The following is a 23559-nucleotide window of genomic DNA, read 5'->3' as shown; positions in this document are numbered from 1 at the left end:
AAGTTATGACTACAAGGGGTTTTTACTAAGTCAAATTCAGACGATTTTAAATCATTGCAAATTTTGCAAAGAATTAATGAACTAGCTGATGCGAGGTTTTCGTGGCTGCGAGTAACCGGCATATTGAATTAAAGTATGAATGTGAACTAGTACGGTATTCGATATTGACAAGGTAATTGACAAAAATAAGTCTACGATATGCGATAATATAGTGTTCAAGTTTTAAGTTTTTAAGTTTGGGACTTACCCTTCAATGCGATTTCAAGATAATGCGAAGTGAGTACTGAGAGTCTGAATCTATTTTGATTAGTAACGTATTTGATGAGTGTTTGTAATTGAAAGAGGAACAGATCGATATTAACCAATACTGAACAATTCTCGATTTCAATACCACAACACAATATTGTATACTGGGCCTAACAATGATTCGGTAGAGAATCGAAATTCATCCAATTCTACAAAAAATTTCCTGAATCACATTATTGGCCAGAAAATTGTATTTAGCAGGTTTAATTCATTGATAACACTATCAATTAATGAATCCGCTATGTACTTGTATGTTCTTTTCGCCTGGTCTGCTTCCGACTTTCTCATCAGTAAACAGTCAATCCAGAAGGCAGAAAATTCATACATCTATGTTTTCAATAAAAAGAATGAATAGTTTGATGAGGAAATTTTTATTTTGGGGCACATTTTCCATAGGCCTCACGAGTTGGGCGCCATTTAATTATGTGACGAACACCACGAGGTTCTACTCGTCTAAGCCTACTCTGTCTAGCTAACTTGCCGGCTCAGTTCAGGGCTGGGGTGGGTCTTTGGCTTCGACTGGGTAGTAAGTCATCATAAATTAAGGTGTAGACAGAGTGTAATACTAGGGGAGAGGGACAGTACTCATTTCGCATTATCTCAAACGTTCGCATATTCAGTGCCCAATTAGAATTAAAAGTTTAACACATCATTGTTTTCTTCTCCATGATATACAGTAATTTAATAAACATACTTCATTTTGTTTATAAAAATTATCTCTAGTTAACAATAGTGCTTGATTTAGTGAGCCTTTATTTATCGTTACGTTAGTTTGTTTTACTTAAACGGTTGTCTTCATGACTTAATAATACGAAAGATAGAGAACCAACACGGAACACACGGAATTGAAAACCTCACAATCACAACCCCAATCAACTATGTATACAGACACGGCTATGCCGTACTTACGCACTTTCCATCGATGTTAGCAGGCCTGATAACTGATGAATCCGTCGTAGCATATATGCTTGTTGATGTTAGCTGTTAAAGATGATAAAGGGTTATGGTTATCAGGCTATCAAATTCCTATGTACCCCCATGTTGGCTGTATAAAGGTCGAAAAATGAGTTAGTTGATTTGGCAAGTACTTATTATAAATTCTATTTAATTTCACAATTATTTTTCAAACCATGTTGGCACTCTTAGTGCATTTTACGAACGAAAACAATCCAATGCAGATGGTACTGGCGTGTTTTGTGGAGCCGTAGATCTCGCCGGAAGATCTACGCTCCTTTGAACGTCTCTAGAATCGCCTTCGCTCAGCCGCTATCGAATACCGTTTAGATAATCTGCAGCGAAGATTCGCTGCCGCAAGATTATCGCCTTATTCTCACTCTAGCTGGCTGTTCGCAGCGAGGTTCGCTGCCTTCACCAATACTCCCTTAGGCTTGCAGGTTAGGGTGAAAATCCGCGTGCGCTTCACTAGTGGCACCTGTTCAACAAGGGGGGGGAAGGCGAGGATCGCAATGTGCAACACCTATTCCACTCTATGGAGGGTCTAGCGGATGCAATTGCCAGAGGTATGGCCAAAAGCAAAAGCATAAAATAAAATTTTTACTGCAAGGTCTAATCAGATTGACACTACTTACCAATCAGTGGCAAAGAGAAAATTTAGCAAATTCTAAATTCTCTTCTAATAGAGCCGGCCAATCCACTGATCGACGAAAGAAAACCCTGGATGCCAAAATTGTTGGCTTGGTTGCAGTATTATTTTGTAATTATTTTTGCAATTTTTCTTTGCAAATTTTGGTCTGATGTAAGCGTTCTCAGTGAAAAAATTGCAAAAGTGAAGATGGCTGCCCTTAGTGAGTGCTCAAAGCATCTCTGTGTGGATCAATGCAATACTTACTCCCCGTTCGATAAACTCAACAGTTGAGCTATGCTAAGTGGAGTTGCCAACTTAAGCAAGGCTTTGGCGCATCAGCTGATGCTTTGATTTGTGACAATCAGATGTTTATATTTTTTTTTTTTTTTTTTTTTGCAACTTTAATTTAGACAACTACCTCACAACATACATATATGTATATATTCATTTATTTAGGTAGAAAAACATCATATTATAACACAGCTATAAAGCTCAAATATTATCCAAAATTAATTTTACATTGCCTTCATTGTATTATATTTTGTTTTAAGCAATAAATTATTTGTATATTTCTACATTTGAATTATACATACACAAAAATGAAGTGCTGTAATCATAAAATTCTTCTTAACTTCGATGATAAATTCTTAAATCAAGATCAACATTCTGAAATTATTTTAAATTGAATCAATAATAAATTCTTATTTCTAGACTGTAAAAATGTCAAGAAACGATCCCAGAACAAAAATCTTAGTTCTTAAGTTTAGATTACTTTAAGTAAATATAAAACTATTCTTCTTGTATGATATCATTTTAAATATATATTTATAGCACAAATTATTTAAATTGTGTTCAAAACAGATTAAGATCTGTGAAAATTCGTAATAATTTGGTACATTTAAGTATGTTTTGATTGGATTACGAAACTAACTGTTATTTTTTCAGTTGATATACAGGGTTGCTAGTTATTATTTCTTATACATTTTTCTATTCTAAAACAATTGATTTAATTGTGTTTAGGACTAAGTCAAAAGTAAGCTCTTTTTTAAAAACATTTTGTTCTAAATATGTTTTAATTAAGATACAAAATGAACTCAGCTTGGTACTTCATAAAGATAGCCAGTTCAATTCGTTATTGGCTCGATATCACAGTCACAGCTGAAAGTATGCAACGGATTTGTACGTTTACCTGTTAAACCCTTTGATTGGTGTGCTGCAGCGCATTTGAGAGCCATGTCAGCCGGTGCCGCCTGCGGTGCTCAGTTGCCACTCATTCCGAGCTGTTTGTTGTTTGTTTTACAACGTTTTTAGCTTGTTTGCAAGGATTAGGTAAGGAACACAAACACAACAACCCAGCAGCGACGTCCGATGAACGACGAACAACCAAATGCAAAACTCACAACAACGAAAAAAAAACAAGTAACACAGGCATTCGACTCGTCCTGGAGGGCAACCTGCAGCGTTTGGCGTTGCCAACATTAAATGCATCGAATTACGTTTTCTATTAACCAGAGCTGCAAGGATACACAGCAGAGATGCGGGTGAGCTTGAGCCGGTCTGCTGACTTTGACGGGACCCGGAGCAGAAGCAGGAGCAGGAGCCAGAGCAGCAGCAGGAGTTGGCCAGGAGTTTAGTGAACGCCCGTCGCGCTGCTTCGCTGCGGGTCGCTGGCTACTTTGTGGCTGTGTGTGTTGTGGGTGTGTGTGTGTTGTGGGTGTGTGTGTGTTGTTGTGGGTGTGCCCCCAGTAAATGTTGCTCGTTTGTTTTACAATTCATTTTTTAACGCTTTTTTCGCTGTGATTCCTTCGCTTGGCCTGTCGTCGTCGTCGTCGTCGTTCTCTGTTTTGTCGCTGCAGTTGCTGCTGACATTGTTGCGCGGCGCCTTGAAAACAGCATTGCGCCCATCGCTCTTTGGCTCCTGGCAATAGTTGTTCTGGCTTTGGTCGTGGCCATGGCCCTCTCCCTGGTCCTGTTCCTGTTCCTGTCCCAGCTTTTGGTTGCCGCCTCCGTTGCGCCTCCTTGATTGCATAAGTTTTTTGTTGCGCTTTGCGCCAAGAAGCCGACGGCTGCCGCTGGCTGCACGCGGTCTACTCGAGCAACGTCCTGTTTTGTTTGCCTGTGTTAAAGTTATGAAAAGTTTTGTCCTTCTTTTTGTGCCCGCTGCTGCTCGGTTGCCTGCGTTGTATTTGCCGGCTCTTTAAGCGCACATTAATCAAAGTCGTTCTTATGGTTTTTTTTTTGCTTTGCTCAAAAAGTCTTTTCGTTTTAGTCAAAACTTTGAGGGCATTTATAAGGCAATTGTTGAGCTTGTTTTTTGTGTGGTTCAGCGCACACGGCAGGTGCGGGTTTCTGTGGCATTTGGTGGATTCAACTTGGCCTCAAATATGCTGGCTTTCAATACTGCCTTTGATCGGGCATGGGAATGGGCATGGGCATATTAAAGCCATATGCCTTTGAATGTCGCACAAAGTAGCCGCAAATTGTCTTGGCTGGCTGGCAAACAACGCAAACACACGCATACTCGGGCAATGCAAGAAACTTGAGCCCAAATGCAGAACGCCAAATGCCCAAAAACTTTGCGAACTTGCGGTCAGCCGACCAGACAGTTTGTTGCCGCTGCTGCTGGTGCTGCTGTCTTTGCTGCTTTGACTGCTGGCCTCTGGCTCTGATCAGCATTCCTTAGTCAAGTCCAAGCGCGCCATAAATAGCAAAAGTATGCTCAAACTTATTCGACTGTCTGAAGCATATTACACTGGCAAAATTCAAATTCTAAATAAACAAAAAATAAATAAAAAACTTGTTACTCTCATAATTTCATGTTGTTTATGTAATATTGTGCTACATTTCTTAGCTTTGCTGTAAATGAAACTAAAATGCACGTTTTATCGTTATGACTTGTTGGCTCTAAAAGTACTTTCAACTCTTTATAAAGAGTGAAAAGAATTTAAAGTCTTTTATATTTTTTTAAGGCTATTAATAAGTAATTTGTTATTTAATTGTTAAGACTTCTTATTTAAAAAAGAACATGAACCTCTTTTTCAAGAAAAGCAAGAGTTGAAATCATTTCAAATTGGGAAATGAAAAAGGAAGCAAGAAATATTTTTGAATTTTTAAAAATGGTTAGCTTGGCTATGCTCATACGTTTTACTTAATAGTTATCTAACTGATATTTCTTTCTGGAATACATTAAACAGTGAATTGAAAAAAATAGTAAGAAATCAATAAATCTTCTTAAATATTTTGTATTGTTTAGAAATTGGTTAGTTCAGCTAATTTTACATTTTGTGTTTTAACTAACTAACTAATGGATAGTTATTTAACAGTTTAAGGAATTAGAAATGAAATCTCACTTTTTATTAATATGTCAGTAAATTAAAATGAAATTTCGTATTTTGTAATATTTATAAATTGTGAACTTAGTTCATTTTATATTTTGTGTTTTAACTTTTAGTATTTCGATATCTCAACAAAATCAGTAAATGTAATTTTCAAGTTCAACAATTAAAAATTGACATTTCTGCCAGTGTAGTTTCCTCACACACACACAAAAGCCGCCTCACACCGACAGCGTATAGTGTTTAATTGTCTTTGTGTGCTTGACTGTCTGCCCTGAAGCCTATGCCGTCTGCGTGACTGTCTGAGTGACTTATGTCTGGCCTTAAGAGAACTTTTTGCAGCCTACAACAATTGCAGCATTGAAATTGAGCTGAAAATGTGCTCCATAAGGCAACACGCGATGCCACAAAGCAGCAGGAAGAATAAAAAAAGAGTCTGGGCACACACACCGACAAACGCACACACACACACACACACATACAAACATCTACTGCAATTACAAGCATATGCATAAATAATAATGCACGAAAATGCTTTAAGTGCAGCTGTGTCTGTGTCTGACTTTGAGACAGACTGAGAGACTGAGACAGACTGGGCCTGAGTCTGAGGCTGAGTCTGAGTTTTGTTAGGCCAACTTGGCTTGTTCCTGTCTCTGCCAGCGACCTTCTACCAGTGTCCTGTCTGTGCTGTCTGTTAGCTGCAATGGCAACAGTCTCGTCTCGTTGCGTTTCGTTTCGTTCTCGTCTGCTCTCCAAGCTTAAAGCGACTGCATTTCAATTGCCGTGGCGTGGGTGGAGAACTTGGCTGGCTTTGTGTGCACTTCAGTTTGAATGAGTCTGCAGTTACCCTTGAAAATGTGTGCGTTATTATTGTTGTTGTTCTTGTTGTTGCATTGCGTTGCACGTTGCACGCTGCACGTTGCAAGCTGTAAATGAGTTCAATACACTTGGCCGAGCTTGGTAAACATAAACAAAACTGGGAAATATACAGGGATATTTCACACGATGACTTCCTCTCGCTCTCTTTTCTTAACAATGCGCATGCGCATCATTTGCATTACTTATTAACTCTCTCTTCTCTCCTTTTCGTACGCTCTCTTTACAGGTGTCTGGCAGAGCCGAACAGTGAACAGTTGAACAGCCGAGCGCACTTCGGCTTCGTGCTGTGTGTTTATTTAACACACTTCCTCGTGTCCTCAGCAGTCAGTTCGTATCCGCATCTCGTGCCGTGCGCTCCGTTCGTTGTCGTCGTCGTCACCCACTACAAAAACACACCAACAAAACACGCACTCTGAAGTTGCAATCGCCAAGTTGTCAGTTGTGTCGGCAGACAGAAAAACGTTATCGCGTCAAATCGCGTGCGACAATGTGAGAAACAGTTCGATTCAGTTCGATCAGTATTAATCCTTGGCTCAATGGTAACCGCCGTGCTCAAATCGTCGCATTCCTTTTGTTGTTGGCAACGTTGAATATTACATTTTTCAAAAAAAAAAAAGAAAGTAGAATAGAAATAAAGAAAACGAAGCGAGTGTTATTAGTACTCTGCTCGTTATTGTTGTTGTGAGTGCTGTGTGTGTGTGTGTGTTTTGTTTTTAGCTATCGCCCAGGACCACCGAACCACCGACATGTGCTCGATGGCCAAGTTGGGGCATAGCCTGCTTGGCGCTATCGCCTGGCTTCTGTTGCTGCTCGGCGCGCAAATAATTTATGTGGATTATGCTCGGGCGGATTATGAGAACACTTGGAATTTATATTACGAGCCACCTTGTTGCACGGGCGCAGCATCTGTTGGCCATCACTTGCGGCATCACAAAGGTAAGTTGCAAGTTCGTTTTTCGTTTTTCTGTTTTCTTATTTATTTTCTAGCAAGTTAGTTGCTGCTCCAACTTTGCATATTTCATGGTGTAATTTCAGTTTTAAGTAAGTGCATTCCTCCACTTGGCAGCTCAGCTGCGCTAGGCAAGTGAATTTGTGTATAGATTTATCAACTTGTACATTTCTTTATTATTCTGCTTTTTTTTTGGAAGGCCGCACGTATTTCACGCAATCTGGCTAAACTAAATGCGTGTTGGAACGCCTACCCAAAAAAAAAGCAAAAGAAAAAGAATGAAAAGAAATCGTTGAACAGCTTAGTTGGCAGCACAATAGGGGAAACCAACACCAAAACCAAAGTCGAAGCCAAAGCCAAAGCCAAACGCAAGCAAATCGAAGCTTGGCAAATAAGTCAACAGCTTAGGGCTTACACAGCCGCGAATGGCCAGAAGTTGGCCGGGATAGAAGACGCTTAGCCCATTTTTGTACATATGCACGACAGAGATTCGCCCTTTTTTGGCTAAGGAATAATTTGCACTTTAAGCCGATTTGCTTTTGTTGCCGCAGTCGCTGCTTGCCATTGATTTGCCATTTCGTTTCATTTCCGCACTCGACGCTGCGCGTCCTTCTCCAAGCTTGTTTGTTATCCTTTCGCTGCGGCCATTTGGCACCCGATACTCTCCAACTGGATTCACATTGCTTTTGTTGTTGTTCTGCTGCTCATTGTTTTATTTCCTTGGCAAGACGTTGAACGACGACGACGACGAGTTCAACTTATAGACTCATTCGCTCATTCGCGCCCAGCAGCCTGTGCTTCCTGCTCGCTCTCTTCTCTCTCGCTCTCTCTTCGAGCGAAATTAAAAAGTTTTGCTTTTTTGCTCAACATTTCTTTTATGCCATTGTTGTTCTTCTTCTTCTACTTTCTTTTTTTTTTGCTTTTGTTTGGTTTAATTGCTGGCTGCTGCTCCTGCTGCTGTTGCTGACCAGTTGGCCGTCTGGCATTTCCGGCACTTGAGCTGCCTTTGCTCAGCTTTTTGTTTTTTGCTATTAGTGTTTAATTAGTTTTCAAGTGGTATTTTTATGGACTTAAAGCAGGCTTATGCCTGTGCAGATTTGTGGAGCGATTGCCCATGGTGGTAATCGTGCTTGACTCTGTTCATTAGTGGCACACATTCTCGTAAATAAGTTTGCTTAATAATTTAAAACCATTTGGCTAAATCAAACATGTGAATTACGCACGAGTGCATCAAAAATGCAGCTCACATTAAGTAATCCGCTTTAATTTGCTCACACTTTTGCCACGCCTCCTTAACTACGCACACACACACACAGAGAGATTTCCGTATGCTCATCCTCTCATACAGTGCAAGGCAGAAGTTTGCAGTCAGCTGCTGTAAATGAACTAAGCGATGCAACAGCAGCAACAGCAGCAGCAGTAAATGAAAAGTTGTGAACAAAAGTTTTAATTTTTATGTTAACACTCGTGTGGAATTATGACATTTGCATCGCACTCTGCTCCCCACACAACATTCCCGTTGTCCCAATCGCCCTCATTTCGCTTAAAACACAATTACAACTACACTGGGATGTCCAGAGCTGAAATATGCATCATCTAGTTCATGTTCAATTTTGCTGTTTTGCAATTCAAATTATTCACGATTTAATTCGTTTTTCTATTTTTAACTTACTTATTGATATTTTCTTTTGATATTTTTTATAGCTAAAGCTTTTTCATTTGCTAGTATTTTGTTCAGCTTGAGAAAATAATGAAAACAAATTAGAAAGCTGAAAGCTGCTCGGTAGAGAAATACCTGCTACACCTTTTTTCAAAACCATTTACTTAAATTATACCAAAATTATATCTCAAATATACCGAAACCTATAAGTTATGTATTGATACAGTACAACTTTCAAGATATACCATACATTACAAAATATACCAGACTTTCAACCAAAGCAACTTAATTTCCATTTCAGTAATTGCCAAAGATTTCCTTGAATATGTTCTACAATTTTTATTTTATCATTTCCTGCACACTCAAAGTTATACCCTTCAACTTTATGCGTAGCAGGTATAAAAAGAATGAAAACATAAAGAAGTATTGAGAATATTTAACGAATTATTTTTGACAAAAGCAAAACATACATTTCCACATTTTATCATTTATATTGTGACAATTTTAGTTGAAATTTCATTTGCTGGCTATCAAATAACGAATGAATATTTCAATCAATATAATGAAAATTTATATTTTTGTTATTAAATAAATATAACATAAAAATAGAAATTGAATTAAACAAAATTTGCAAGTATAAATTCATTCATATAAATTACAATTAAATCTACAATCAAATATTAAGAAAATTAAATCAATTTATGTCTTTGTTGTGCTTAACTAAGATAATTGTTATTTTCTCCTAAATATACATATTTCCAAAAATCAATATTTATATTTTTATTATTAAAATAAAATATAAAATACTAATTTTAAAATATATATAAACAATTTTCTAACTATGTTATGTTAGCAATTTAATTTACAATTTAATATGCAACATATTGAGAAAGTGGATAGTTTAAAATTTAATAATTTAATGAAGAAAATGAAAACTATTTAATTGTTTTTTGCATAGTTGGCATTTTGATAAGCGTAAACAGTTTTGCCTTTGAATAGTTGAGGCGAAGGTCTAACAGGAAACCGCAGCCATTTGAACAATTAATGCAATCAAATCAAAGACAAAGCGCAATTGTTTTAGGTCGGATTTGTGGGCGCGTCGTGTGGTTAAAGACGACGACGACGAAGAGTCCGGTTTTTGTGTTTTTTGCCGACAGCAGCGGGATAGAGGCGATGACCCTTTTCCTTTTTGCTTACTGCGGACATAAAACAAACGGCAAGTACAAATTTTAAGCACCAAAGTTGCGAGAGCAAAAGCAAAAACGAAACTTAATAAAGGTATGCAGCGAATGGCTAAAGTAAGCTACAAAAAAAAAGGAAAAGTAGAATACACAAAAAATAACAGCAAGAACAACAACAACAGCAAAAAGTAGCATATCAGATGTTTGCGTTGTTAATTAAAGAAAAACAAGCAAAAGTTTAATGGCGAATATTAGCGAGAACCCGCCAAGCACTTCTTTCCCCCCGTCCCCCCGTCCCCGTCCCCGTTCCCGTCTCCTCGTCACTTCGTGGCTAGCCGGAAAACCAAATGCCAGTCTAAACTTGCGGCCGTTGCGTAAATAGAAACACAGACTGAAAGAATACGCTTGGCCAAAAAAAAAGGGTGTAAAAATACACAAAAAACTTGCTACTTGCTTTTTGGTCCTCATTTCGTGCACGCACGCAAGCCCAAAAACAAAAAAAACAAAAAAAAAGGGAAAAATGAAAACTGCGCACAAATGTTTTCCTTGTAAAACTTAAAGAATTTGGGGCATTTAGCGCTGCCCACTTTACAAAAGCGGCGCCCGAAAAACTTTTGTTCGCCAACCAACGGCAAAACTTTGGCGCCAGGTAAGTATGTGGGTTGTGTTGCCTCTGACTCTGATGCCGACTCTGACGCTGACTCTGGCTTGTGTCGAGTGAATGGCTCTGGGTAATTTAGTCCGTTCAGCACGCCTCTCGGTCTCAGCAATTAAGCAACAATTTTGTAGCTGTAATCGCCGGCGCAAATAGCTGGCAAGACAAGTGAAAGACTAGCAACATCTGCAGGTAGAGAAACTCTTGAGGCTGCATTACATAAATCCATCAGCAAATTTACACAATTCAATTTGAGGCCGCCCACAAGGATTCAACCTCGTCATATATATCAGAGCATCAATTATTAAGGTATAATAAAGTTGATGTGCGGAAAAACAATTTGAAGGCAAAGCCAAAGCCCAAATCAAAATGCCTAAACACATACGATACAAAACGATGCTCGTAAATTCGTAGGAGCAACAACAAAAGCCACAACGACAAATAATCTTGAGTCAGGTATTTGTTGATGTATACAAACACACACACACACACACACATTCACGTACACAAAACTCCGCATACACACACAATAGCGCGCATTGATTGTTCGTTGCTACGTATACGCAATTTACGTCTGCGCCTTAAAGTAGGCAACGTAAATTTAACAAAAGCTGACAAATTGTCACACCACGCACATAAAATCAATACTCCCTTCCGCCTTCCGAGGAGCTTCTAAGCTGTAAGCGATTGCTGGCGGCCTGTTGCTCATTTTACGAGATTTGTGCTAAAAATAAAACACGACTATTTGCCCGGAATTCTTATCGCAACTCTAAGCTCTAAGCCGTTTTGCTTGGCATCTCGTGTTACAGCTGCCGCTTGGTTGCTTGTTAGCGCAGTTTTGCGTACAAAATGTGTCGCCAAATTTTCGCCTAAGCTATAATTTACAACGCTGTGTTGACCCAAATTCCCATTCTGTTTTCTGCCTTGGCTAAACAACTTCATTAGAGGCAGGCTCTGGATATAGATGTGAATGTAGTTGCAACTGTCGCTGCTGCAAATGTTGCTGTTGCAGTTGCAGCTGCTTTTGCACTTAGCGCCAAGTGGCGGCAATGCCATAATTCAAGTTATGTGTAACGTAACAGTCGAAAGCCACAAGTACAAATGCTTGTCTGATGCCTCTACACACACTCACACATTTTGCTGGCCACAAAATGTAATATATCTTCGTACTACACACGGACACACACGCTTCGATATGCTGCTTAGCATCACATGTGGCATACATTTCGGTGCACCACACACACAAGAGAAACCTCTCAGAGAGAGAGAGCGGCAAAGGCAAAGGCAAGGCACAGAAGAGTTGTGTGGTGGACCTAAACAAAAGCTGACTGAGTTGAAGAGTTGTTTGTGTGCTGTGTGTGCTGTGAATTGACACCTACTCACAATACGACACTGAGGACACACTCAGCGGGATTCTTGTAGCTCACTTACACCGAGACGGGGACGGTTTTGAAAGGCAGCTACAGTTAATGACTGCAAATTAATTAAAGCAAATATTCCCTTTTTACTATGAAAGTTTTGTGCTTGGGTTTGTGGAATTCGTTCTTTCTTCTTTATGGACTCTTGCAGACTTGCTCAGAGTTTTGCGGACCAAAACCTATTAAAAATAATAAAATGTAATGTGCATTTATTTAATTAATTTAAAACACATGTCGCTTGATTTAATTAACTGTACACGGCCTGCCATTGCGGCCACTGGGCCATCAGCTTGTTCTGACACACGAATGCCGCCAGCAGCAACAGCAACAGCAACAACAGAAGCGACAGCAACACGACAATGCTTCGCCATGTTGTCGTTGTTGTTGTTGTTGTTGATGTAGTTGATGTACAAACACATTGTGTGCTTTTAATTAAACGCTCAGTGCAGCGCACACAGTTTATCAATGTGAAGTTAAAGACTTAAAGCTGACAGCGAAATGCTTTAGATATGAGATAAATTAACTATTTGCTAGGCCCATCAGATACATTAAGCCACCTCGCACCTCTTCTTCTTTGTCTGCGTACCTGGCACTTATTTACACTTAATTCAATTATCTGTTAATATTTGGCCATTAAACTTACTCGTATTCGCACTCGCATTCGCATTCGTCTCATGGCAAATGGCAATTCAAGCATTTGGGCCAAGTTATGCCAGGCAAATGGCATAAAACACGCTAGCAATTGACCCCCTTTCCCGCCCTTAGAACACCCGCACATCAGGGTGGTTGAAAAGTCAGCAAGTAGTTGTTGGTCAAAAGTTCATTCGCATAAATAAATACTGGCTATCATAAAAGGGCAAACTCCGTCTCGGTCTCAGCTATTGTCGATGCGCCAAACTATTTTTGACCATCAGCATAAGGCGAGGGTGGCTGAGAAGCTGGGAAATGAGGGATGGATGGACCGAAGAGGGTTGCCATTCATTTTAGTTGGTAATTCCAAGCATATTGCAAAAGTTAAATTGGTTTATTGTCAGCCGTGGAATTTGGCCATGGAATAATTGCATTAAGTGCAGCCAAGCCAACATTGAATGCTTTTTTTTTGGGGGGGGAAGTCGAGCTGAATGATGTGTGTCTGGTCATGCATAGGAATGAGCTGTTAAATGGCAAACAACACAAAACATATGAGCATGGCAGCTATCTGTTTCTAAGCAAAGAGAAATATGCAATATGGGGCAAAAGTCTTTCAGTTTTTGTTGGCCGCAAAATTAACACATCATTTGAGAGACACAAACACACAATGGAGTCGTCTAACAAAGCAATCATACTGATGATGGTATGTGCATATCGATGTCTGTATGTGTGTGTGTGTGTTCGTGTGCTATAAACAAAAACAAACAACAAATTTCTAATTAATGCTTTGGCTGTGGTGGAAGAAGTAGAAGTTGATTATCGCTCTGCGTGTTTGGCTTGGCAGCACAACGAAACGCCTACAAAAGGATCTCCGGCCAGCAGGCGACTAATAAAATCGATTGACCCGTTTCCAAGCAGATACCAATAACTGCTACTCTGCTTCGCCTTCTCCGTTCTCCGTTCTTCTTCTGCTGAACTAAAAACAATAGCAGCGCTCTCGCACACAAAGGACGCTCAATAATATTATTTAATAATGAATGATTGGTAGTTGCGGAGTGTGTGGGAGATAGAAGACTGCAGAGTCAACTTTGACTGCGCTTCTCACTCGCTTGGTATGTGTGTGTGTGCAGTCATTTATTATAAATAATAATCGTGGAACAATGGATCTCAACACACACTCCCACACACACACCTATTCGCACACTCTCCACACGTCCATACATAAATAAAGTGGCATAAATGCAAAAAAGCCAACAACTTATGGCCGTGGACTTGTTCTCTACTCTGCTGTTGCATGTGTTCCGGCAAGAAAGAAGCTCTCGCCAGGCGAATGCCAACTGTTTATTACGTATACGCAGTGTAGTTGTTGGCTGCCAGCACGAATATGCAAATTGACATGCCAACGAACGAAATCAATGCCGGAATTATGCACTCCATTTATGCTTTAATTTATATATGACAAACAATGAGGACAAACAGCAATGACAACGCCTCACTTTATGATAAACAAAGCACATCTCAAGGACATTTCAAACACGACAGCCAACAAAAACACGAAATGAAATGAAGACGCCAACTGCAATAAAATGTCAAATAACAAAACAACAACAGCCACATTGACACGTGTCTGCTGTGAGACATTTGTTTAAAATGAACAGAGAGAGAGAGAGAGAGAAAACAAAACGAATTCAGTTTGAGGGGGGAGGCGCAACAAATTTGCGCACATTTCGAATGTCAAATGTGGTCTAATATGAAAATATAAATCTCAGTCTGGGCGCGTAATTTGTGCTCGGTTTTTGGCCATGCTTAAATTATGCGTGGAGCAGCACAAAACCGCATGTGAAGCGTCTGTTCTTCGTCGGTGTAGTTGGGGGCGCATTAAATTGCAATAGCGCCCAAAAGTATGCAATAAAAATTTGGTAATGCGCATAACCAAAAGACTGAGGGTGAGCCCTCGCATGTGTGTGTGTATACGTGTGTGTGTGTGGGTGTGTGCACATACACATACAATTGCACATAAAACCGCCAATTTAAAAATGAAAACTGCCCGCCATGCGGTGCCGTCCTTCCCCCTCTCCACCCCTGTCGCAAGCCTCGACACGCTCGGTTGCCGCATAATTCTCTTTTTTTTGTTACTGCTCAATTTCTGCTGCAGAGTCAGAGCTATAGCCATCGCCATAGCCATATCCATTGCCATAGTCGTAGTCGTAGTCGTAGCCATTGCCATGGCACATATGGCGCACCTCAGGCTGCCAACTGCGGAGAGCGGAGTACGGAGTACGAAGTGTGTGTGTGGAAACAAAAGTGAAATTTAGCGGTTGCAATTACCGCGCAATTTCGGCCAAATTTCCTTTTGCAGTGTGTTACACTCACTCGTTTGGCTGTCTGTCTGTGCCCCAGAGGTATGAGTGCGCCATTTGCCACACTTTTGCAGCGTGGGGTGTTTGCCAAAATAAAGTCTAATGTCTAAAGTCGCAAGTGTAGTATGGATGGCCGCAAAAAACCAACAATAATAACAACAACAGCCTGGCTAGCAATCATAAAAGGTAAACACATAAAACCGAAAGGGAAGCGACGCTAATTTTAGGGGAGTTTCTCTCCCTCCCTCCCTTCTTAGAAATTTAAATTCTGCACGCCGCACAAATAAATGCTGAGGTGTTGCACAAGTGTCGTCTTTTCACAAAACGGGGTGGGGAAGGGCAAAGAGAGACTGTCTTTAAATTTTGCCGCACGACGTCATCCGTTGCCGACTTGGCCTCAACATTGCCACAAGAAAGCTACTTTTATCTGTTGCCGTCTCCTGTCGCCGGTCAACTGCAACTTGGAGACGACGACGCGACGTTTTGGCTCAGCCTTAATTTATGCACCCTTCGTTGACGCCGGGGAAAACCTGCTGCGTCTAGTTATGGCATTGCATGTGGGCTGCGTCTGCGGCTCGGGCACCCTTTGTACTTTCTCTGTTTTTTTCTGTGTTTGCTGTATTTTTTATGTTTTGCTTTCTTTATTTATTTTTGCTTGGTTTTGCAGCTTTGCTTTTGCCTCTGTTTATATTTTCTTTGGGTTTACGTTTACCCAATTGAGGTGAAACGGAAATGAGCTGCCGGAAATACCTGACGGCGTGTACATATGTAACGATGTACATATGTCGCTTGCTCTCTCTCTCTCTCGGTCTCTCTTCTCTTCTCTTCATCTCTGAGCTATGTACTGCATAGTTGTTGTGTATGTGCGCCCGCAGGATTAACGGCCTCACTTTAATGGCCGCCTTGTAATTTAAAACAATTTAGGCCACGCGCCGCAGAAACTAAATTGGCTAAACATTTGTGCTGCCAAGGAAGCTGTGTGGGTTGCTTGCTGTTTGCTGTTTGTTGGCTGCTTTAAGTTTTGTATGTGTGTGTGTGTGTGTGTGTGGTACATTAAAGGTGCCTTAAAGTTGGCCTGGGCGTGGCTGACGACGACAGCTGGCAGCTGAATAACTTCTGTCATAAGACGACAGCACATGGGCAAAAAGTGAGTATGCCTTAATGATTGCTCGCTAGAGATGGCAAGAAATATCATACCATACATATAGAGATTGCTGCCAGTCACCGTAATAGTTTGAATTTCGATTTGGCAAAAAATCAATCCAAATCGAGACATCAATAAATGTATAAGCGCAGAAACACATTTCCAATCGAATGTAGACTGAACAACAGTCTCGTGACTGTGACTGATAATAACAGTTAAATAAATACACATTGCTCATCCCTAATGGCCACGCTTCGTCTTCATCGTTCGGTCGGTGTCTGGTCGAGGTGCAAAGTTATGCGCATACGAGAAGTGAAACCTGAAACTCGGGAATGGGAATAAGGAATAAGGAATGGGGAAAGGGAGGCAGCCTTGGATAGCTGGCAGGCGCAAAGCGTAATGTGCGTGCTGCAAGACGTTAGCATACTTTCAGGTGTAAATACATGTAGGCCGGCGCAGAAAAGTAGGCAACAAAGCCGCAGCCCAGGCAGCAGCAGCAGCAGCAGCAGCGAGTAAAGTTGCCTTTTGTCACGAAATAGATACGCCTTTGTGTGGAAATTCGTTTGCCGGTGTGGCGCGGCGCGTCTTGTGCTACTTCAGTTTCCGTTTTCGGCACACAAATACACACGCATACAGAAACACACACACACATTCATACACACATTCAGTCACAAGAAGCAGCAAAAGGATAATCAAGTCGAAAAGAAGCAAACGTGTTGAAAATTAAGAAAATAACAGGCCAGCAGCAGCACTCGTCACCCACCACCCACTAACCCCTCTGGCCACCACTTGCCACCTGCCACATGCCACATACACCACACACACCATACCACACCACACGCGACCCGCTGCCAATCAACGCCGCTTGGCACGATAGCGCCAACGGCATTATTGTTGTTGTTTCTGCTCAGCCACCGAATTTGCTGACAATGCAGAGCAGAGCAAAAATAACAGTGAGAAGGAGCAGAGCAAATTCTCTGGCGTTGACACAAAAGGTGTATCCTGAAATAAGCATATTATTATTATGTGCTGTGTTTTGTTGGTATTACAAAGGCGACAAAACGACACAACGAAAGCGGCCAAAATCTAATGAGTAAACGAAGAGAACGAAGAGCGAAGTTTAACACCAAACAAGCCACATGATTTATGGCTGCACTGTGGGCAGGGACAACAACAAGCTCAGCTCAGCAGTGGACTCCATGTGATAGTCGCCAGTCGCCAGTCGCAGTCGCAGTCGTAAGAAGTATATGAAAAGTCGTAATATTATTATAAATAAGGCGCCTAAAAGAATATCATTTTTGTGTGGCACACCTTTGCCTCATTCTTGGGTTTTATTATGATTATTTTTCGTTCTTTTTTTCCATTTTCCTTTTTTTTACGATTTGTATAAAATAAATCAGACGTCATGCAATCCCCGTTGGCTGACCCCACAGAATGCAATTACAGTCGCTTAGCTGGAGTGGGAAGGGGAAGGATGTGGAATGGAGTGGAGTGCATGCAGAGAGTCCTTAGACACGCATGAATTGTCACAAAAAGCTCCCACCTTATGTATATCAGCCAATTAGGCTAAGGACATGCCTTGGCAGGAGAGATGATCGTAGTAGTCTCTGTTAGCCCTTTTGGAAGCAACTTGTACTTTTATTTACATTTACTGTAACGTTGCTACAATGTGGGTAATTAAAGTTGCCATTGACGCTACACTTTGTGCTCTCTTTGTGTTTATGTTGCCAGCTTGTTTGCCACACACACACACACACACACACTCATTGAGTTACTTTGTAGATTGAGTCGACTGAGTGTCTTACGTGTAGTTGCTGTTCAGAGAATGGTATCATTATGCAGTGCTATTTTAACACACACAGTTTCAGTTATAGCTAACTTTAATAATGCCCACCCAGTTAGCTGTTCATATTCCATAGCAAAGGAAAAGCAAAAAGAAAACACATCATTTCTGCCGCATAATTGCAACATTAACAGGTTAATGGCTGTCAGCTCACTCACGAAATGTTTCTGCCATGTGCCCAGAAATGTGGGTTATTATTACGATGCGCAAATGTGTTATAAACAAATAACCTCAAGTAGTTTCTGTTTGAATAATTATGCCTTGGAGTTGGGGTTGTTGTAAGGGGAGAGCTAATGGTCTGGAAAATGAAGTAGGAAACAGCTTACTTGCCAGTTGAAATAGACAACGTAACTTATCTTATTTAATTTTACTTAAACAAGACATTTGAGATGCTTAAATTACAAATTTGAATGATTTTTTTGTTAATAGATATAAATAATTGTGAATATAAATTATATTACATAATATTTTAAAATTAAAAAGAGATTTTATACCAACAAAAACTTAAAAACTACAATTGAAGAATTTGTAAATTATTGAAATATAAATTTAAACTTATTTAAAAATGCCCAAATAAGAGTTGAAGTTGAATTAATAAATTGAATTATTTAAATTTTAAAAATTTTATTTATACAAATTTTAAGTTTTTTAATCGTTTTATAAACTATATAATAAGGTTTTTAATTCAGTTTGATAATCTAAATCAGGTATTTTGTATTTTATATGCTCTGTCATTACTAAGCCGGAAAGAGTCGATTACAAAATTTACTTCAAGCTTATTCCATTTAAATACGAAATTTCACAGTTTCATAAATCCAAGTGAAGAGAAGAAAAAAATAAAACTTCAAGTAAGACACTCAAAAATGATTACAAGTATTTGAGAACAATTTTAAAAGAGCAAATTGTTTTGATGGCTTGCCAACGATTTAAAGACTTTTAAATTCGTTAACAAAGTATCTGAAATCTGCTACAACAACAATCTTGATGAACTTTGTAGACATCTGTAAGTGTAATTATTGTTTCATAAAACTTTTTACATTGTGCTTGATTCAATTATTTATGATTTTTCATTATGTCGAACAACAACAAGAAGAGCAATGATGATGGTGGGCTAAATGTTTGTGTGTGTGTGGGCCACCCTTAGAACAAGCTGCCACCCTCAAAGAAAAAAAATAGAATATCCAGCTCGAACATTTTTCCACTTAATTAACATGCAGACCGTGCCACACCGCTCCACACCCACCCTGCAGCTTGCAACATCGCATAACCCGCACCCGCTGAGGGGTTAAACACATTGTTGCAGTTATTAAACTATGTTTTGTAACATGTTGGTCCAAGACAGGCAAAAGTTGTGTTTCAGATATGTTTATGGATATAGATATGAAGTAGATCCACCACCGTCAAAGTCAAAGCCAAACTCCCTTCCCTCCTCTTGTAGATTAAGTCAAGCCAGAGCTCAATTCTGGGCATTGACTCGAAGCAAGTTGTAAGGTAGAAAATGGGGGGAAATGGCAAATAAAATGCATGCAATGCGAGTTGTTCTTAGAGGCAACTTTGGCCCTTTCGTTGCATTAACATTTAAATGAGTTTATCTGTGGCAAGGTGGTGTGGCACGTAGCGGGGTGTGAGGTGTGCTCTTGTTGTTGCTGTTGTTGTTGTGGCAGACTGTGGTAATCAAGGGAGCGGCCGGCGCAACTTCAACTTGAAGTTCTTGACGCGTCCATGCTGCATAAATATTTATAGTCGTCCCGAAAGGGCACTAAAAAAATAATAAAGCAGCAGCAGCAAACAGCTTGGCACGGGGGCAACAGTTTTTAGTGGCAACTGGCAACTGGCAAGCAAATGGGGCAGCCTCGAGTCCCGAATGACGCCGCCTGATTTATGTGCTTTTGAACATTTTTGCGTAATTTAATTAATGACGGAAATAAGCTGCCAGAATACGCCAGGCTACGCAGTCCGCCTGTCGGCTGTCGACCTTAGTACTATGCTATATATACATATATATAGCGTATATATATGCTGACTAGCTATGGGCGTAGACTGAGGGCTGTGCCTCCAGGGCGTGCACTTCATATCACCTGGCACATGGCTGGCGGCGAAGATTAATTAGCTCTTGTAACGCAGTGAGGCACGAGGGGGGAGAGCAGCTTGTTTAGTGCCACAAAACAAATTGCCAGCAATTGCGACAGTCTACAGCTAACCGAGAGAAAAACAGAGTGAGTGTGTGAGCTTTGGGAAATCAGCGCAAAGTGCGAGGGTCGCTGCAACAATTAAAATGCCATTTTGTGTAGGCGTGAACCTGACTCACAATACACAAGTGCAACGCTCATTTATGCTCAGACGTGAGTGCAAAAGAGAAAGCAAGAAGACTGCGCCTAAAAGTATGCAATGTGAAATGAGGCCAAAGAGCATTAGAAGCAGTTGGTTTATGTCAATGTCACAAGTGTTCATTCAGTCAGTATTTACGCAGTGCAACGCAGTGAAAGTGTAAAGCGTTGCAACACCATTTGCCAAGCTAAGCAAGCGTAAGAGTCGCACAGTTTACGGCTAAACACAGCAGCAACAGCAGCAGCAGCTAGAGCAATCAGAGCCACACACATTGCCCCTTTGAGATAGTCGCGTGGGGCAAGTGAAGAGTGTGGAGTGGGGAGAGCGCAGTGCTTTGCAGTGACACATAACCCGAGGGATATAAAAAAATTTACTACGCTCTTAAAAATTCAAATCACCTAAAAATATGCAACGTCGTCGAAGTTGTTGCTGTTGTTGTTGGACTATGCTCAGCCATCGAGTTACATTGTATTTACTTTAGTGCAGAGTGAAGTTGAGATGCAGTGAGGAAAAGTTATGGCAATTTAAAAGAAGAAAACAATTAGCTAAAAATCTTGTATATTGAGAATTAAAATGGTCGACAACCGAGCATAGAGTACTTTTTAATAAATTAAGTTGATTAATTGAAACTGTTTAAAATTATTTGTTCATAAAAATAGTATGTAATAATATCGAGCAAACCTTTCATAAATAATTTATTTAATACGTTAAAACAGTTTGATATTTTTTGTGAATTAAAATGCTTAATATTTCAAGTACAGTCAACTTTTATATTAAAACTCATTATAAAAATTTCTTAATATTATTGTTAAATTAAAAAGTCAATATTAAAGTCTATCTAAACTTTTTAAAACAATTTAGTTTATTTTAAATTCTGCATTATGAAAGAATAACTACGCCAACAACTTGTGAGAGATTCTCTCACTTAGTATATCAAACTTGTTCAAATGAACATCCACAACACTATAAATAAATGCTGAAGTCTTCGAGCTATTCTAGCATTCTTTTCTCTCAGTGTATATATGCAAATGTGTAGAGCTATTTGAGTAGATGTAAAAGTGTGAGTGTGAGTGCATGTGTGGATATTCGCGCTCCTCCGCAGCTCTGCATAAAGCTTTTGTCCGCTCTCTATGCTCTACTTTGTAACTCTATCTCACTTGCACTCTTTCTATCTCTCTCTCTCTTTCTCTTCCACTTTACTTGTTAGGGTAAGTTAGGTGGTATCTTTGCACACACGTTTAGTTTTCATAAATTTTCGGTATAAATATTTATGTTCACGTTTTGAAATATGTAAAATTGGTAATTGGAAAATTTTTATCATGCTTGAATTTTCATGCATTTTCAATGCAGATTCGTGTGTCCATGAGAGGTTTTTCCCATTCAGAAATGCCACGACGTGGTCCACACGCGGTCTGATATTGAATTCCAATTATGCGATGTAATTAAACATGCCTTGAATGTTGAAATTTCTGCATGCATTCAGCTAAGATTGCTTCAAATTGCATTCCATTTTAAACTTTGCTAAATTTATTGCCAAGAGAGAGAAAGAGAGTGAGATGGTAAAAGAGAGATGGCAATGGCAACTGAGGCGTGTGCATGCATGTCTGAGCCGACATTTTACTTACATGTGTCAAAGTGCAGCAGCCCAGAACTGAGAGAAGCCATCGACTACAGCACCCAGGCATAAGGAAATGGGGCACAAAAAGCGCACAAGGAAGAAACTACAGGAAGTCGGGACGCGTATTTTTCAGCATATTAAACAAGCCAAGGGTTCAAACAGCAGGCAGGCAGCAGCCAACAGCTTCGCTCCTCTGAGTCCAACGAATTGGGCGCAATGCATTTGCCATTTGACTGGTGTTGCCTGCTGCGTGCTGCATGCTGCATGCTGCTTTCTACTTGCTTCTTTCTGCTTGCAACCAGCAGCCAGACACCTCTCTCTCTTGCTGCTTTGAGACTTTCGTGGCCATGGCCTCTTGGCTGGTTGTCTCACTGTCTGTCTGACTGTCAGACCACGTTCTTGTCTGCTTGACGTCTCAATTTTTGGCTTTCTTCTTTTTTACATCAGCGCTCTTCCTGCTCACGTTTTTCGGGCTGCCATGACGCATGACGTAGGTGTCTAGACTTGCTAATGTTTCCTCTTGCAGTTGCACTCATTCTTGAGCTGCTGACTCGACCAAGATGAAGATATAAAAAATTTTCTGCTGAATTATATAGTTTTTGGGTTTGCTTTCCTTATTTTGTTTGCCCAACTGCAAACGGACTTAAAGTTGCACACGTTGCTAGACTTGATTTGAGTGAGTTAAGCAGGCGCTTTTATCGCATGTATGTGTTGTCCTCGCTGAGTCCTTAATTGCCTGCCTTGACTTGCTTTATTTCCCAGTTGCCCAACTGGCGTACTCTGTGATGAAAGCCAAATGAGCCAAGTGACAGGACCTCAGTTTCGCTTGGCGCCTTATTAAATATTTAGCCAGCCTTTAAGATGGCGCCGCTGCCATTGACTGTACGATGAGTCAGGCTGCAGGCCGCAGGGCATAGGACACTGACATACTTCTGCTAATGGCGGCAGCCAACTTGTAATATATTCCCACGCCGTTCCATTCGCGTGTATGTGTCGGGGAGTCGCATCGAGGAGCTCTACTCGCATTTAGAGCAACACAATTGCACGTTTTGTGTTTTTAGATTACAGCATTGTCTAGTTTGCTGCCTCTCTGACACTCAAACACAGCCACAGTGACTGGCTTTGGCTCGAATGCTGACACCGCCTGTGCTTTGGCTTCAGCCTGTTGTGCATTATGTGTATGAACTATATCTTAATGCTGGCAAGCTCCTTTTCTCTCTTTCTATCTCTTTGTGTGTCTCTTTCCTTTTGTATATTTGGTTCAAGTGCTGGCAGGCGAACTGCTTGTCTATGGCTTTATTTTACTATACATCTGAGCTCTCTCTCTTTTCTCGCTCTGTGTCGCTGCTTTTTACGGCACGGTTTTGCGGCCATCATAAAATGGCATAAAGAAAGAAGAGCGAAGGCAAAGGCAAAAGCAAAATGAAACCAAAAGCGCAGCGCATAGTCGTGGCAGTAAAATGAAGTCTAAAACTAAATCCCACATAAGGTACGAACGTGCTCAACACAAATGCCAGGTGCTTACATCTGCAGCTCGTCCTGCGCGTCCTTGCTGCCCCTGCTGCCCCTTCTGCTGCTGCTGCGCGTCACATTGGCCGACTGTTTACCTGACTGAATTTTTACAGTGCGCCAGCTATTTGTACGAAGCTCTTGTTGTTTTTGCACTTA

At 40.4% G+C, this 23559-nt stretch overlaps 1 protein-coding gene across 3 annotated transcripts in view; it reads left to right on the top strand.

Annotated features, from left to right (window-relative positions):
- LOC133840714 (semaphorin-2A) overlaps positions 1–23559 on the top strand; it is a 67512-nt gene that overhangs the window by 20415 nt on the left and 23538 nt on the right. For all 3 annotated transcript variants that reach the window (XR_009894206.1, XM_062272699.1, XM_062272698.1), the window contains exon 2: positions 6332–7041. Coding sequence is in view for 2 of the 3 variants with exons in the window: in XM_062272699.1 (XP_062128683.1) it covers positions 6852–7041 (190 nt within the window). In the remaining variant the exon portion in view is untranslated. The remainder of the gene's footprint in view (positions 1–6331; positions 7042–23559) is intronic.

This window comes from Drosophila sulfurigaster, chromosome 3 (genome assembly GCF_023558435.1).
Source record: "Drosophila sulfurigaster albostrigata strain 15112-1811.04 chromosome 3, ASM2355843v2, whole genome shotgun sequence".
NCBI classification, from domain to species: domain Eukaryota; kingdom Metazoa; phylum Arthropoda; class Insecta; order Diptera; family Drosophilidae; genus Drosophila; species Drosophila sulfurigaster.
The sequence above is the reverse complement of the archived record's forward strand: the minus strand, read 5'-3'. Positions and strand labels throughout refer to the sequence as shown.